Source organism: Geospiza fortis, unplaced genomic scaffold (assembly GCF_000277835.1).
Source record: "Geospiza fortis unplaced genomic scaffold, GeoFor_1.0 scaffold40, whole genome shotgun sequence".
Taxonomy (NCBI): Eukaryota; Metazoa; Chordata; class Aves; order Passeriformes; family Thraupidae; genus Geospiza; species Geospiza fortis.
Genome location: NW_005054297.1, coordinates 29,600,606 through 29,616,194, shown reverse-complemented (window position 1 = coordinate 29,616,194; position 15,589 = coordinate 29,600,606). Strand labels below are relative to the sequence as shown.

General features: G+C 41.6%; 1 protein-coding gene across 1 annotated transcript in view; it reads left to right on the top strand.

The window, feature by feature from the left end:
* The first annotated feature begins 3,580 nt into the window (after positions 1 to 3,580).
* Positions 3,581 to 15,589, top strand: part of FHDC1 (FH2 domain containing 1) — a 32,571-nt gene continuing 20,562 nt past the window's right edge. Inside the window, 4 exon segments of the mRNA XM_005415594.3 lie at positions 3,581 to 3,796; positions 3,799 to 4,136; positions 10,905 to 10,966; positions 11,481 to 11,583. Coding sequence (XP_005415651.2) covers positions 3,715 to 3,796; positions 3,799 to 4,136; positions 10,905 to 10,966; positions 11,481 to 11,583 — 585 coding nt within the window. The 5' untranslated portion in view covers positions 3,581 to 3,714.

Sequence of the window (15,589 nt, the reverse complement as noted above, 5' to 3'; positions counted from 1 at the left end):
CTGGCGGGGGCGCGGTGCCACACGGCGCTTTTGTGGGATGCACTGAGCGGGGAAGTGCGGAGTCGCTGAATAGCGTGAGCTGCGTGTTCTTTGTAACCCGCAGATTTTGGCAGGATCAGGGGATGGTTATTGGCGTTTGCAGCTCCTCTGTCTGCAGTCAGCAACTAGTTGCTCCCTTTGCCTTTTGTAGGGTTGTTGTTGAGATCCAGACACCCAAATGCTGTGGTTGAGCTCGGCGTTATTCTCATGAGAACTTGGAGGGTGCCTGGTACAGAAACGTGGGCAGGGGAGTGCATAAGGTGTGAGTTAAAGGGAGTCAGTCGTGTCTTGCAGTATGAATTATGAAATGCCCTTCAGTGCGTTGTGCACCTCACCTGTTAATTTGTGTATGCAAACACAATCTGTGTCCGTCTCAGTGGCAACTGCCTTTTTTGCAAGAAACAAATTACTTTAGAGTGCTTCTCTTACCTGGGGAGAAAGTTGTCCCCACCCTCTGACTTTTAAATTACATTTCCAAGTTAGATTAGCTTGGCTAAAACAATGAATGAGACAAAGAAATAAAATGTTTCTTTTATGCCAAATATGGACACAATTAAAACGTGCAGTAAAGATGTTACTTTAGAGCTTTGGTGCTTCTCTGGCTGTTTTGGATAACGAACATGCATCAATGAGGTATAATTGCAACATCTTAAACGTTTGTTCTTTGTTTCATTTTTTTTCCCCTTTAATCCTCTGAAAAGTGTGGAGAGGCTCCTTAGGAGTTAAAATTTTGCTTGGCTTCTATTATGCATCCTGGTCCCAGCGTGTCTTGGTAATCTCACAGTTGGAACGTCTGCCTTGTTCCCCACCTCCTCTTGCTGTACTTCCTGCTCAGAGGCACCTGCTGATAGCAGCAAGCGCCCAGAACCTGTCCTGGCTGCCAGCTTCTCTCCTCTCCCACCCACGGTGCTGGTGGGAGCCTCCGCTGGGAACAGCTCTGAGCCGCTCCTTTGGAGAGGCCGCATGAGAAGGGAATTCTGACCAGTCTCCTGGTATCTGGTAACTCGAGACCGCCATCCTCTCACAAGCAGGTGACCTCTGTCACCTGGATCGTGCTTATCTGTCAGAAAACAAAGCTGAATGCCAGCCTTTATGCTGTGCCTTTCCTTTCGTGCCTTCTTTCCAAATGCTGATTCCTCCCCTTTCCTGGTTCTGGCTGTTACCTCATCTAAAGCAGTACAGGGCTTGTTGGATTGAAAACAGTTTTTCCTGTTCTATCTATCTTTACATCTAGGCTGGGATGTTTTCTTCCCCGTGCCTTCTCCACTCCTTTCACTAGGAGTGTCCCTTGTCTAGCGCAGGAGCGCTCAGGTCTGAGATCAGTCGTTTTCCACTCCTGTGTGTTAGTGCTGGGACTCTGATGATTCATCTCCTACGACTCTGTTCCATGAGGATTTGATCCTGTTTTTCCTAAAGCATATGGATTTATTGAAAGTCTCAAAATGAGGTTCTTGATTGTTGCCTGGGGCATGGTCGGTCAGTCTGTCTGTGTCTTTTTTTAAACTTTTTTTGGTGAATGTGTGGGAACCCAAGTTAGAAAATAATAGTGTTGAATACTGCTTTGTATGATGGTGGAAAACTAGCTAATACATTTTTCATTTTTAAATAAGTAGTAGGGAAGAAAAGTGTTTTTCCTAGTTGAGTATTTCTTTAAATTAATGCAATACTTAATTGCTTTGAGTGGTTAATCTCCTTCCACCACCTTGCACCTGCTTTTTTATGCCTCTCTGCTTCTATGATCATGAATTTGGGAGGAGAGGCGTGAACATACAGAGCCCTGTAATAGCAGCTGAGTATTAATGCTGACTTAAATTTGAAACACTCTATCCTGATCCACTTTCTTTGTAGCTTCTCTCCATTTTACCATGCCATTAAAATATTTTCCATAATGCCTGTGATTTAAACCTCATACAGGTTATTTATAAATGTTTTCTATTCTTGTGAACACCCGGATAACGTAAGGTATGAGATCGGAAAATCTGAAGCATGAGAGAGGAGCTCATTGCTACCTGAGCAAGGTTTTGAGAAGAAAAGGTACAGTGGATGATTTTGTGTTGTTTTCCATTGATTTCAGTGAAGCTGTGAGTGGCTGAGTCCTTGCAGACCAAGAGAGAATTTGCCCTAAGGCTCATTTCTGTCGCTTGGGTCTGTTTGTTCATGTACGGTCTGGTGATGGATCTCTGGCAAAAATAGTGAAGTTTTTTCATCACTATTATACAATGTCAAATTGATCTGGGTTTCTATTAGCTCCGTGTGAACCCTGCTGAGGAGGCATACCACTAAGTCAGTGCCAAATTTCTGATTTGATGTTGTTCTTGTGCCAGTGCATTACTTGAGCTTTTTCTGGTGAGGTTTCCTGAGACTGAGTTTTGCTCAGGGGCTCTCTTTCTTCTATCTAAGTTTGTATTGTGTGCCATCTTTGAATTTTTAAATTTTTTTCTTGTAAATTCCCAAATCTTTTTTTTGAGATAGCTTCCAAATTTCCATAAAATCATGAGATTTCTCATTGGTATGTATTTGAAACATGTCAATTTTTCTCTAAAACTTATAAGTTAAATCTGTTTCAATAGATTTGGTTTATCAAAAGTGTGGGGTTTGTGGAAGTCATGCTCTTACCTGAAGGTTTGCTGCTAATAACAACATTTTTATTTAGAAGGCGTCAGTATAAGAAAAGTGCTAAAACCCATTGTGATTCCTGTTGTTTTATGAGATAATCCAGAGGTTAAAACTTCCCAAAGTATTTAAAGCTTTGCATATGTGCAATGCTTAGGATGTGTAGGGTCCTGTTCCTCCTACCAGTTTCTCTGTCCTTTCTCTGTTATTGAACTGGCACTGTTAACCTGGATGCTGAAGTAAATTATCAAGGACAGCTTGATCAAACTGTGGTCTTTCTTCTGTGAGTGTATTTTGGGAGATAGTGCAGCCAGACCAATAATACTTTTAAGTTCATGCTCAGTGAACACAGAGACTTTAGGGACTGTACACTATTTTTGCCCTTATTTACATTTGTGTGAAAAATACAAAGGCAAAAAAAGTAGTACACTAGGCTAGACAGTTAAATCATCAGCAAATTTTTAGCTATTTTTATGCAGCTTGGGTTTGAATCATGGGTTTAGGAGATTCAAACAGGGTCTATTTGATGCAGTTAATCCAGTACCATAGTTAGTACTGTGTGGAGTCAGCTTTAAAAGCATTCCTGAAATTAGCAGTGGAATAATATTTGTTTTAATAGTTTGAAATAGCTATATTCTTTTACAAAATTGCACTGAATGGAGATTAATAGGTAGTTTTGATACCCACTGTGGGTGATTTAGAGGTATTCTTGTGTTTATGTATGGCACCTGAAGCTGTTGGAAATCTTGGTGTGGATAAATGTTAAACAATTGCCCTGTGAAAGGCTTTTGATTCACTAAATTTCCCTTCTGGATTGAAAACTTGATAGCTGTTGTACCTTTGGTGTCTTTTCAGCACGAGGGACAGTGTCCAGTGTCTGTGATCTGAGTGTCCCTGTTGTCCTTTGTCACAGGTTGCGGAGATGGTGCAGTCCCCTCTTGTGCTGCCGCTGCTGGCAGATAGGCTTTGAGAGGGCGTGATCCCAGCGGCTGCCGCGCCGACTGTTCCATGTTCCAAACCTATCCAAGGAAGTAACACTCTTCCCTTCGGGGAGGCTGTAAAATGCATGTTATGAATTGTCTCTCCTTGGTCAATGATAAAGAAAATGGGGCAATTCCAGTTGCGACGGGATTAATGAGCGAGGATACGACGACAGCCCCCCAGCCCCTCCGCTCCCCCCGGGAATGCCGCCCCCTCCACCACCCCCTCCTCCACTGCCTGGCCCCAGCTTTCCTCTGCCTCCACAGCTGGTCAATGGGCACGACAGCCACGGCAAAAAAAAACGGATGCGGAGCTTTTTCTGGAAAACTATCCCTGAGGAACAAGTCCGTGGTAAAAACAATATCTGGACGATTGCTGCACGACCACAGTATCAAATTGATACGAAGACAATTGAGGAACTTTTTGGGCAGCAGGAGGAAGCCAAACCCCAGGACTCTCGAAGCCGATCTTTAAAGTCTTCGTTTAAAGAGACTAAAGAGGAGGTAAGAATTAAAGTAAAACCTCTTTTTTTACATAATGCTGTAGGAGTTGATGTGAATTCTGCCTCGCCTTTTTCTCTGTCATGTTTCATCCTTACGGCAAATTTGTCCTGATTCAAAGGAGAGGGGAATGATGGGAAACATAAACCCTTTGTTCTTAGTGGCACATATTTGTTTTTCAAAGAGCTAACTGTGTTTTATTATTTTAACTTGCTAAGTGCTGTGATTTGATCACCTGTTAAAATAAATATGAATAAGCGGAGGGAGCTGAAAGCATCTGTATTTACTCATGTTGGATAGCCCTTGAGTTTCCAGTGTGGAACACAATTGTATTGTCTCTTCAACTCCTGCTCTGTGTTTGTGATGCAGGCAAGATGTTGCACATGCAAACATGTACCAGGCAGGAGAGAAGAGGGTCCTATTTGCAAGGGTTGATGCTGTATTTGCCCACAGTATCCTAGAGACATCAGGAAGGGAAGCAAGGATATAGAACATAATATAGTGATTAAGGGTATTCGTTATTTGATAATTTTAAAGTTTCCACTTTCATAAACATGACTTTCCTGCTAAGAAAAACTTTACTTCATCTTCCCTGCTTTTTCTGGACATGAAGATAAGCTTCCAGGAAGGTCCCAAGATTGTTGCTCATTTCTGTTCTGGTGGTGAGGAGTACTCTGTACTGAGTACTCTCAGATTCAGACACTCTCCAGGGAAGTGATAAGTAGCTTTTCTAGTTCTTAAATCCTCATTTATAGACAGCCTCTTTGTGAAGCCTGAATTGAATTGTCTCAAGTGATCTTTCTCTGAAGTAATTGGAGGGCTGAAATGCAGATTTAATCACTAGTGTGTGTCTACATACATGTTGGCTTGTAAACAAAATGCAGAGGGCATGGGGTTAAGAGATGTAACAATGCATCAGTTTTCAGTGAGAAAATAGGGACATGAAGTTGCTGATATCTTGCAGGATTCAGGAGATGTCAAAATAAGATCAGAAGGGACAAGATGAGAAACCAATGCACTGATAGTATGCATGTTGTACATATTGAAATTTAAGGTTTAAGAGGGCATGTGTATCGTAGGCTCAGAAACCCTGATGTTGGGAGGTAGTAATTGGGGCCATCATCAGAGGTAGTCATTAACCTGTGTGCTGTTTTCAGGCTATGTTCATCTTTGAGTCAGGAGTGTAGTGAGTGCACTTCCTGTGCTGAGAACAGATGTACGGAGCTCTGGCCTCCTGCGTTTCCTCAGAGGCTCCCCCTTTCAGGACTGCTGTGTGATAAAGATCTAATTCTAGTAAATATTGCAATAGGTTTCATAAACTGAATGTGGCCCATAGTGTGCAATAGGTAGGTCAGAGAAAACCCCAGTGTGCTCTAGAACTCATGCAGTGATAGAGATTAAAATCAGAGGAGTACAAAACGAGGGATTCTCCATGATACAATGCCTTTGGAACAAAACCCTGCCTTGCTGAAAGTTATGGTTTTCGTGTGTCTGTCTGGAGCTGATACAGTGGTGCAGTGCATTTGCACTGCTTGATGCCTGTGCTCCCTGGCTCAGGGCTCCCATGGTGACTCTGCACGTGGCAGGTGGTGAGGCAGCAGGACTGGCTCTGAGTGATGCCACTTAAGTGACAATGTGTTCCACTGGCTCGCTAAGCTTTGTCACGCATGCTGCAGCAGTGTGTCAGTGGTGAGCAATTTCTCATGGGCTAATGGACTTTGCAGTCCTATCTGCTTAGCAAGGAGGGAAGGAGATAATCCTGAGGAGCCGAGTGTTACTGGAAGTCCAGATGGGCAGCAGCTCACGTGCCTCATCCGCTGCAGGCCTGGGTCAGCAGGGGCTGAGGATGGGATGCCCGGCCCGGTTTTGCTCCGTGCATTGTCAGCTGCCATTGATTGCTTCAGTGTGGATGGCTATCCTCAGCTCACGCTGGTAAAACCTACAGAGGCTGACAGGAGCTGGGGTGTGAGGAATCTGTGTGACCTGGTGGAGTGTGCTGGTGTGGGGCTGAGGGAGCTCTAGTTCTGCTTGTGGCTGTTTCATAAACCAGCAGGGCCAGGTGGATCAGACATTTTGAGTTTCAGGACCTTTGTTCCTTTTGTGTACAACTCAATTGATTTTAGTGCTTTATGGTCCAGCAAAGAAAAATGTTCTTAGACGTTTACGTGGTGGAATTAGCCTAGTTGGCATCATATACCAGCAATGAATTTTCAAGACAACTTCAAGTGTGTAAACTCAACTTTTACTTAGATCCAAATCTGAAAAAAGCAGCATGTGTCCGAAGTGCTGTACAGAAGGGCAGGGCCAGAGAGTGCTCTGTTGTCCCTATAGCCTCCCTCTTGGTGCAAGGTGTAGCTTCAGTGGGAGCAGTGAAGAGTTACTCTTCAGCCAGTGTTGAGGGCACTGCCCTACAGACTATGGAGGAGATTTGGGGTTTCATACCTTTGCCAGAGATCACTGTTGGTTATGAAATGATGAACAATTTTGGTAAAAGTTCTACGCATGTAGGAGCTTACAACACTGCATGTCCTTTGAATTCCTCACTCGACAGGGAATTTACATGTAACATCATCACTATAACAGAAGTCCCTTTTGAGGCTTGAGTCAAACTCCTACAGCAAATGCTTTCCTTTTTGTAAACAAGCCCTCACCAAACCCTTAGGAGATTAATTAACATGTTTCCTTGACTAAAGGCTTAATTTGCCCTATGGTTCCATGTAATTTGAGGCTCTGAAAAATAGGGGGTGCAAGGTTAAGTTTACACACCAATTTACTTTCCCCATCCTTCAGTGGTGTCCCAGTGTGGCACAGCAGGCACTCAGCCAGGCTGTAGGTAGCCTGGCAGCAGAGTGGGCAGAACAGCTTCTTGTCAGCCAGAGGAACTGCTCTTGCTTTCTCCTTCAAACCGTGCCTCTGCTCCTGTCTCTGACCTCACCTCACCTGTCCGCTGCCTCTGGACGGATCATGTAATACACATATTACACCCTCTGTAAACATATTTAAGTAAACAGCTCAGCAGAGTGCTGTGGGGCTCTTAGTTTGTTTTCTACTGGAGCAGTTTCTGCTCTTTGAATGAGGTTTGATGACTTTGAGGAAGGATGCAGTGAATTCCAGAGCCTGTGCAAAGGGACAGTGGGAGGAGAAGAGAGAAGGAAGATGGAAGGAGTGAACAGGATGTCTCTTGCCCCCTCTCCTAGACATGCCTTCTCTGTTTGCCCTGTGCTGGCTCTGATGCTTATTCCACCTTCTTGAGATCTGATTCAACCTGTTAATCCAGAGAAGAACTATCAGCAAGAACCAAATGAGATGAGTACCAGTGCCTGCCTAAGGGAAAAAGCAGGCTAGGAACGTGACATGGGAGGATGACACAGAGTGGGGACGGCCCTTTAGTAAGCTGCTAGGTTCACTCTGCTGCACTGTGACTGCAGGCATGGAGTGATGGTTGCTATGTTGTAATGTGAAGTGGAAGCTGAAGCAGGAAGTTATTTATATCCTTCCTAACCTTCAGCACCCAGACTGAGCCACCAGGCTGTTCCATGCTTGCTGTAATTTGTAAACTGTGTCCCACCATGTGAAACCCCATTATTCTTAGGCAAAGAAAACCCAAAATGTCTTGTTTTACTGATCTGTTATAAATCCACTTTGTTGTGTTTCTCTTCCTCATTGATGATTTCATGGCAAGAAACTCTTGTTGCATCTCTCCAGTCCCTACAAAGTCAGTTTTGATGTGGGTCTTTTTGTGTCTCCCAGAACACTCCTCTGAATCTTTCGTATTGATTGCAAATTTGTGTTGGGATTCAGGAGTAGATATCCTCTTACCATCAACATAACTTCACCATGGTACTCAGGCTAATTTTCCTCTTCTCACAGTACCTTGATAACTGAGTATTTCTGTGGTGGATTAACATTTGTCAAACTGAGGCCTGTTACTGTGTGATCTGTGCCTGCTGCAGATTTTGGAAATATGCTGGGTTGAATATTCTGGTGATGAAAAGTGGATTGATGAGTGAGTTTCTGTCCTTGGTTTAGAGATTGCAGTGATTATAAAGTAGATGTGGCAAGTGATGGCAAATGACCTGTGATGTTTTATATGGGCTTGCAAAGTGCAGGTGTGGAGATGGTGGAAAGTATCTGAGAGAATTGTAGTATTTCCAGTTTCAGAGAGTATAGGATGAGAATGGAGAAAGCTCTCCTGAATTTATCTAAAGTAAATAATAAGAAACCATGAGAGGTGTTTTTTTGCCATGGAGAATCCCAGTGGGACTAGGAGTGCCTGTTCCCAATTCTCAGTTACAGTCCAGTGTAACTTTTTGAGTCAAGAAGTCCAGGGGTATTACTGGTGGACAGCACTTCAAAACCTCTTTGGGTGGCAAACAGAGACCTGGAGCGTGCTGTGCCGGCAGCAGCGTTGATGGTGTGTGTGAGCAGAAGACGGGAGCAGACTGAGCAGAATTTAGAAAAAGCTGTGGTAATGTTCAAAGGGTAAAAAGCAACAGCAGACAGTGCTCTGCATGAACAAATTTAAATGAAGTCTCGGTGGAGAAGAGTAGACATTGTGAACAGATGTTCAGGCTGAGCATGAATCTAATATGCAACTGAATGTGGGATGGAAGATAGTGCATTTGTGTGCAAGGAGTAGGAACTTGTATTTATGGAGTATCTGCCAGGTTCCCTTTTCTCCTCCTTGTGCTTTCATCTGGAAACTCCTTGAAGGTAGTTATGTAATGACAGCAGTTTCAAACACTTCTGATAAGCTTGGAGTAGACACCAAGCAAAGAGTGACCAAAAAGTGAGACTTGTTCTGATTGTGTGGTTAAACAAGAAATCAGAGAAAAAATAGAGAACAGTCATATACAGAGCAAGAAGTGTATGTTAAATCCTGGTACTTAAGAACAGCTGTGACATTTTTTTGTTGTGCTGATAAGACAAATGCAGCTGTATATGTTCCCCTTTGTTGTTTTTCTTCGAGGGAAGATATTAAAAAAAATTATGTAATTTGTTTGAGGTTGTACTGTAAATCTGAGTTGTGCCATGGAAAACAAAGGTTTACTCATCTGACGATCAGTCTCCTTGTAACAGTTACTGTGATTTAAAAAATGTACACAGGATTAACTCTGAATATGCTTAAAAGCCCCAAACAAACCAAAAGCCAAATGATGGTAAAGCTTATAGGCTTAAACTAGTACAGAGAAACCAGAGAACTGGGGGTGACTGGAGCAATTGGAGACTGGAGCTGCAGTTAGAGAGGTCAGTGAGAGGTCCTTGCAGTAAAACATTTGAAAAAGATTAGATACTGCAGGGGGAGAGATAGTTGAACCTGTCCTGAGTTAAGGGGCTTTTCCTTAATGATCTGTTGGGGGCTTCTCGACTCTTAAGATAACAGGAGAATAAACCACAATCTGCCCCCTTATCTCTGCATATGCTAAAACTGAAGGGCTTCAGGCTACCAATCATCTAATTAAAACTAATATGCTGATATTTCCTGTGTTTTCTAGTCTTCACTGTTTTCAGAAGAGAGGAAATTCCAGAATTTCAGAAAACTTTTCAATATGACTCACTATTTTCAGCAGACGAAGAGGCTGTCTCCTGGGTGGATGTTGAGGATAGCCCATTAATCATCCCTATATTTTCACTGTCACCAGCTGACTGCAGACTAATTCAGTTTCGTGATAATGCCAATGTTGCATTTATATATCTACTTCTAATCTGAGCACTGTCACAAAGGTCAAAATGCCTTTCCAGTTGTCAAAACCACAAACACATGCGAGTCCAACAGTAGTCTTGAATATCTATGTGTACTGAGCTCTTTTATTGTAGCCATCAGGTGGAACTGTTCAGGCGAAACAATTCTCTTGTCCTTGTAAATCTCATGACTTCTGTAGCTGTTATCACCAAAATAGCCGTGGTAAAGTTGTAACCTTAAGGACACAATTCGCTGAAACAGGGCAAACCTCTCAGGTTTAAACTTGTATGCTGTTACAGGAAGAAAAATAAAAGAGGCACTTTGATTTTAAAATTTTTTACAAAATTAAGTGGAAATACTGTGGTTTGTTTTTTTTTCCTGTCTGCCTAATCTTCAGAATTATATATGTAAGATGATATAGCAAACCAACTTTGAAATACCAAGCTGGGAGAGCTTATTTTATTATGGATTTCTGTTTGCTTCTAGGTAAGCAAACAGATTTGAGCGTTACGTATTTCAGGGTTTGATTCAAGATCGACTTACTTATCTTCCCCTGAGTCAGTGTGGCTGTTAGTTGGCATGAATTAAATCAGTAATGCACCTGACCTCTGCTTAGAAATCCCATTTCTGCTTTTCTGCTTAGAAATCCCATCCTCACGTTTGTCACAAAACCTTTGAATTTACATGGATTTTGAAGTGTGGTGTTCACTAACCTTGGGGCCTTCAAATGCAATATAGTGATTATATTGCAACCTGATAAGCAACATTTTGCAGATGCAGGGTTATGAAATAAGCAAGAAGAATGTTTTTACTTTGTAATGAAATAGAAATATTGATTCTTTCCTTCATTATATGTTACTATGGAATTTTTTGCTTCACTTGGAGAAAGGTGATGCAAGTGTGCTATATATTTCGCTGGTAAAAACTAGTTTTGTAGTATATGACCTTTGTTGATAAGAGGTGACTCTATATTTATTTGGTCTGGGATTTGGTGCAAACAGTTATCTGTAGCAATTTAAGAAATGATATCTGCATTATATGCTATTTTCTTAGGTATTATTAGATTAATCTCTTGCTTTCTCTCTCAGGTTTCCATTTTGGATGCAAAACGAAGTATGAACATTGGGATATTTCTCAAACAATTCAAAAAGTAAGAATTCTTTTTAGTTCTCATAAAATATATACATTGTGCTCTGTTCCTTGTGGAGTTTGCAGTTTTATGCAGTTTTCTCAAAAGTAATTTGGCATAATTTGTTTTCTAATATGTTCAGTTGTGAGTGCATTTATGACTTAGCATCAAACAGAGTTTGCTGATGTTAAGCAGTTGAGGTGAGTTTTCAGGTATGGTTAAGGGAAGCCCTTTTACCTCATGTAGCCGTGCCTGTGAGCTGCCTTTTGCTGGCTTCCTCTCTGTGTAAACAATTAGAAAGGGGCAATGGGAGCAACATTTTCAAGCTGTTCCATTGCTGTCTGTATTTACTGATAACGTTGCCCTTCGGTAAAGGCATCACTGAAAATGGTGTCAGAGCAGTGCTGCTGTGGACACTGATGCACCCACAGCCTCTTTATAACTCTGTTAAGTAGCCCAGGCGTGGTTTTTTCAATCTGTGTAACTGTTCACCGTGCAAGTGTTAGAAATTTGTGTGCTCAATTGTTTTTTCAAGGTCTGCCGAATCCATCATTGAAGATATTTATCATGGAAGAAGTCAGCCTTATGGTTCTGAACTGCTACATGAATTTCTTAAATTATTACCAGAAGCAGAGGAGGTAAATAATGGTTTTATGTGGAACTTATTTTTTGTAGAGTTCTGCTGACTGGGATTCTAACATGAGGTTCTGTAAAAGAGGAATCTCAACATCTTCCTGAGGCTAGGGAACAGGGAACCACTGAGTGCAAATGTTTAATCTTTGTTTGACTTGTGGTGTTGAGGTCACAGGATAGTCATTCCCTTCAAGTAATTTCACCTGCTTTTAAGGAGTCGATAAGACATTGTTTGTTTTTATGATGTCCCTTTTGTCCCGTAAACAGCAAGACCTGGAGCCTTCCTGTGTGCAGATAACTCCTCTAGGGAGTTAGAAAATTCAGAATTGAAGTGTATTCTAAGCAAACAAATTTCACTTCTTTGGCACCTGCCTCATGCCTTCCCATTGCAGTGCCTGTGAGCTGAATATTGGTAACCCTGTGCTACTTAGTGCCTTTTTGCCTTCAGGTTCACTGCCTGCTTGGTTCATCTGGGTCTGGTCACTGGGTTTCAATAGGGCAGAAAGGCAGCTGCAACATTCAGCACCCATGGAATTTGCTACCATGGCTTATGCTCAAAGGAGACGTGTTAGAAGGCACAGAATTGCCAGCAGTGCCTTCTCAATGCTCCTGTGATCACCATATGACCAACATCCAAGCACAGCCTTCTCCCCTCCTATCCCAAACTTCAAGTCTATTCACTTGATTAAAGAGGTGAAGCTTCATCAACTGACCTGGGAGCTCTGCTTAATGATGTACAGTTCCTTGCCTGCTCACTGTTGGCACTGACCCATTTGTGTATACTTGAGAGAAATGTAAACCACAAACCTGACAAAATTAGCATTAGAATTGCTTGGGTGCTTCACATCAAAGTGAGTGGCTGAAACTTGGGAAATTGCTAAGTTAAGGTCCACGTACAGATCAACCTCAGCTTACATGCTTTACCACTTCAAGGTCATACTGCCAAAGCACTTTGTTTCCTCTGTGCAGCAGCAAATCTCAGATCCAGTCATGAGTAGAACATGTTACAGTCTTTTGCTCTCAAATTTATGACCCTAAATTGAGCTGCCTTTGCAGAGAATCTTGTAAAAATTATGTTATGTTAGTATACTTGATTAATATATCTCTTAGAGTTGGGAGGATATCAACAAGTTGAAATGTAATCAATCAAAAAAAAAGGTGACAGTAGTTCTGGGACCTCAAAACCATTCCCTCTTCCCTCTTTGTTTGCATTTTAGTACATATTCCATTATATAAACAGAATTTATCTCCTTCCTCTGAAAGTCAGACAGAGGAGAACAGTGGAGTACTAACTTGAAAGAGAGTGACTCCTAGTTAACTTTGTGTATAGTCAGAAAATTAGACTGAAAGAAAAGTACTTTTTCTTATTTTCCTCTTTCTGGCTTAGATCTTGGTTGTTATTTTATGACAAGTAGAAAATCTTTCAGATAGTGTAGTCTATATGATGTAAATGTTGTCATTCAGTTAGAATTGTAATGTAAGTTGTTGAATTTTATCAGTTCTGTCTGCAATGCCCAACTAGATGCATTAGCTGTCCAATGCGTTCTGCTAAGAGTGAAAAAATATGTTTATTTATTTGACAACAGATTTGACAACAGGCCTCTCACTCAAGACAGTGGGGCCAGAGGATTTAAGAAGTGCTTTTAAGGAATCACTTGAGAAATTAATAGATATTCTATGATACAGGATGGTATTAGAAATAAAGGGATATTAGACATGAGATTTGTTGCTGTTCCCAAGGGAAGACTAAAGAGGCTGCTTTCCAGTGTGCAGGTGATTGTATGTATTTAATTAATTGCATGCATCAGAAATGGGAAAGACTCTCTTTGTTACTCTTCTCATAACTGTTGAGCTGTTTTGGATTTTTCCCCTTGAGAGCTGGATGGGTGGTAGCAGGCAAGACAGGGATGTAAGGGCCTGATGCTTCTGCTGGTATGGAAAAATGTTTCCATGCCTTTATGTCATCATGCTTGGTGTGGTCTAAGAATAAATGGGTCCAGTAACTCATTTACTACAGTAGTTTCTAAAATTTTAGTGTAGACAGTTAAAAATTTTGTTCTTTTTAGGAGCCTCAGAGCTTTTTGGGTTTTTTTCACCCTTTTTTCTCTAAATGTGTGTTCATTGTTCTTCTGCTATATCCTCTTACTTTTTCTTAGTTTGTCCGCCTCCTAGACTGAATACCTGTCTCCTAGAATAGTGATTCACCATTTGCTAAGGGAAAGGCATCTGAAGCTTACAGCCCCACATACAAATAATCCAGAACCACTAGAGATACCAGGTGAAGTGGTGTTATTTGTTCTGTGTTCCCTCTTCTGTTTAATACTCCCTAATTCCTTCTTTGTCATATCACATGAGATAGCTTTAGCAAGCTGTCATCACATTGGCCCGTCCTTGCACAATGTTGCACCCATCCTCAGCAAGGATTCCCCGGGCTTGCCCTTTCCATGCTTCCTGTTCTCTTAAGAGCCTGCTTTGTTGTTGTAAGAGTTGAGAATTGCTCTGAGCAGGTCCTTGAGCACTCAGGTCCTGAAAGGTTAGCAGCTATTCAGTTCCCAGGGCAGACTGTCTTGCTGCAGCCGTGGATGGGCTTCTGCAGTTCCTCTTTGTGTGCCCTTCCAGCAGCTCAGGTATTTACAGACACATATGCCTGTGTGCAAAGGTTTCATGCAAGCTGCAATGAGGGCCAGGTGCCTTCTGTGGGCTCTGCACTGGTAACTGTGCTTTGAGATGCCTTCTGCTTTTTCTTTTCTATTTTATCATACATCATTAGTCTGTAAAAGTGAAAGGAGGGAGGGGAGTGTGTGATGGTGTTTGCAGGGGTCTTAGGATGAGGGAAGAGACGAGAATGTTGACTCCATGTTTCAGAAGGCTTGATTTATTATTTTAGGATATATATTATATTAAAACTATACTAAAAGAGTAGAAGAAAGGATTTCATCAGAAGGCTAGCTAAGAATAGAAAAAGAATGATCACAAAGGCTTGTGACTGACCGAGACAGTCTGGACGGCTGGACTGTGATTGGCCATTAATTAGAAACAGCCACATGAGACCAATCACAGATCCACCTGTTGCATTCCACAGCAGCAGATAACCATTGTTTACATTTTGTTCCTGAGGTCTCTCAGCTTCTCAGGAGAAAAAATCCTAAGGAAAGGATTTTTCAGAAAATATCATGGCTACAGGAGTACCTTTCCTCCTCATAGCTGTAGAAAGGGAAACTCTGGACTATTTTGTTTCTTCTTTTTTACCAAGAAGTTTAAGTTTACAGTTTACCTGGTGTGAATAAGCACCAGCTTTGTACTCCAATTGTATCTTATCTAGAAGTGTTGTGATATCCAGTCACATTACCTGAATGTGCTCCATGTCTCTTGTTTGACTTTTGTGACATATTTCAGATCATTTCAGTTCATTGTATCTCAAGCACCTGATGGTATTCCAGCTCTTTGACAACAGAGGCTAGGTCCTTGGGCTAACAAATACATTTAACATCAGTTGTCTTTAAAATTATTCTATTTGCACTGTTGTAATGTGGCAGCTCTATTTGCATGCAGAAATAGGTGCCAGTACTACTAATTTTCTAGCTGTTTTCTATGAAAAATTCCAGCAGCTATCAAAGTTGTGGAGATTTTTGCATGTAAATGGCAAATACAGGCTCCTTACTGAATGTTTTTCTCAAACTATTAAGACTATTTACTAATAAGACTATTATTGAAATATTGGCACTGCTGTGAAGTCTTTCCTACAGCATAAAATGTTTGGGTATTTTCAAATGTTTAATTTGAAAAACTTGACAAATACTTGAAGCTGGCCATGATGGAGCTTGCTGCAAGGCTCCACTCAATGTTTTGTCCAGGGCTGTCTGGGTGTGTGGCCTGGCCACTATACAGTGGTTAGAGAAAAGGCCAAGCAACTTTATAAAAATTTTCAATACATTCACAGCTAGGATGAGATCACTGATTTTATTTAAGCCTTCTTAGAAGTCCTGCTGTTTGTACCATACTGTGCTAAGC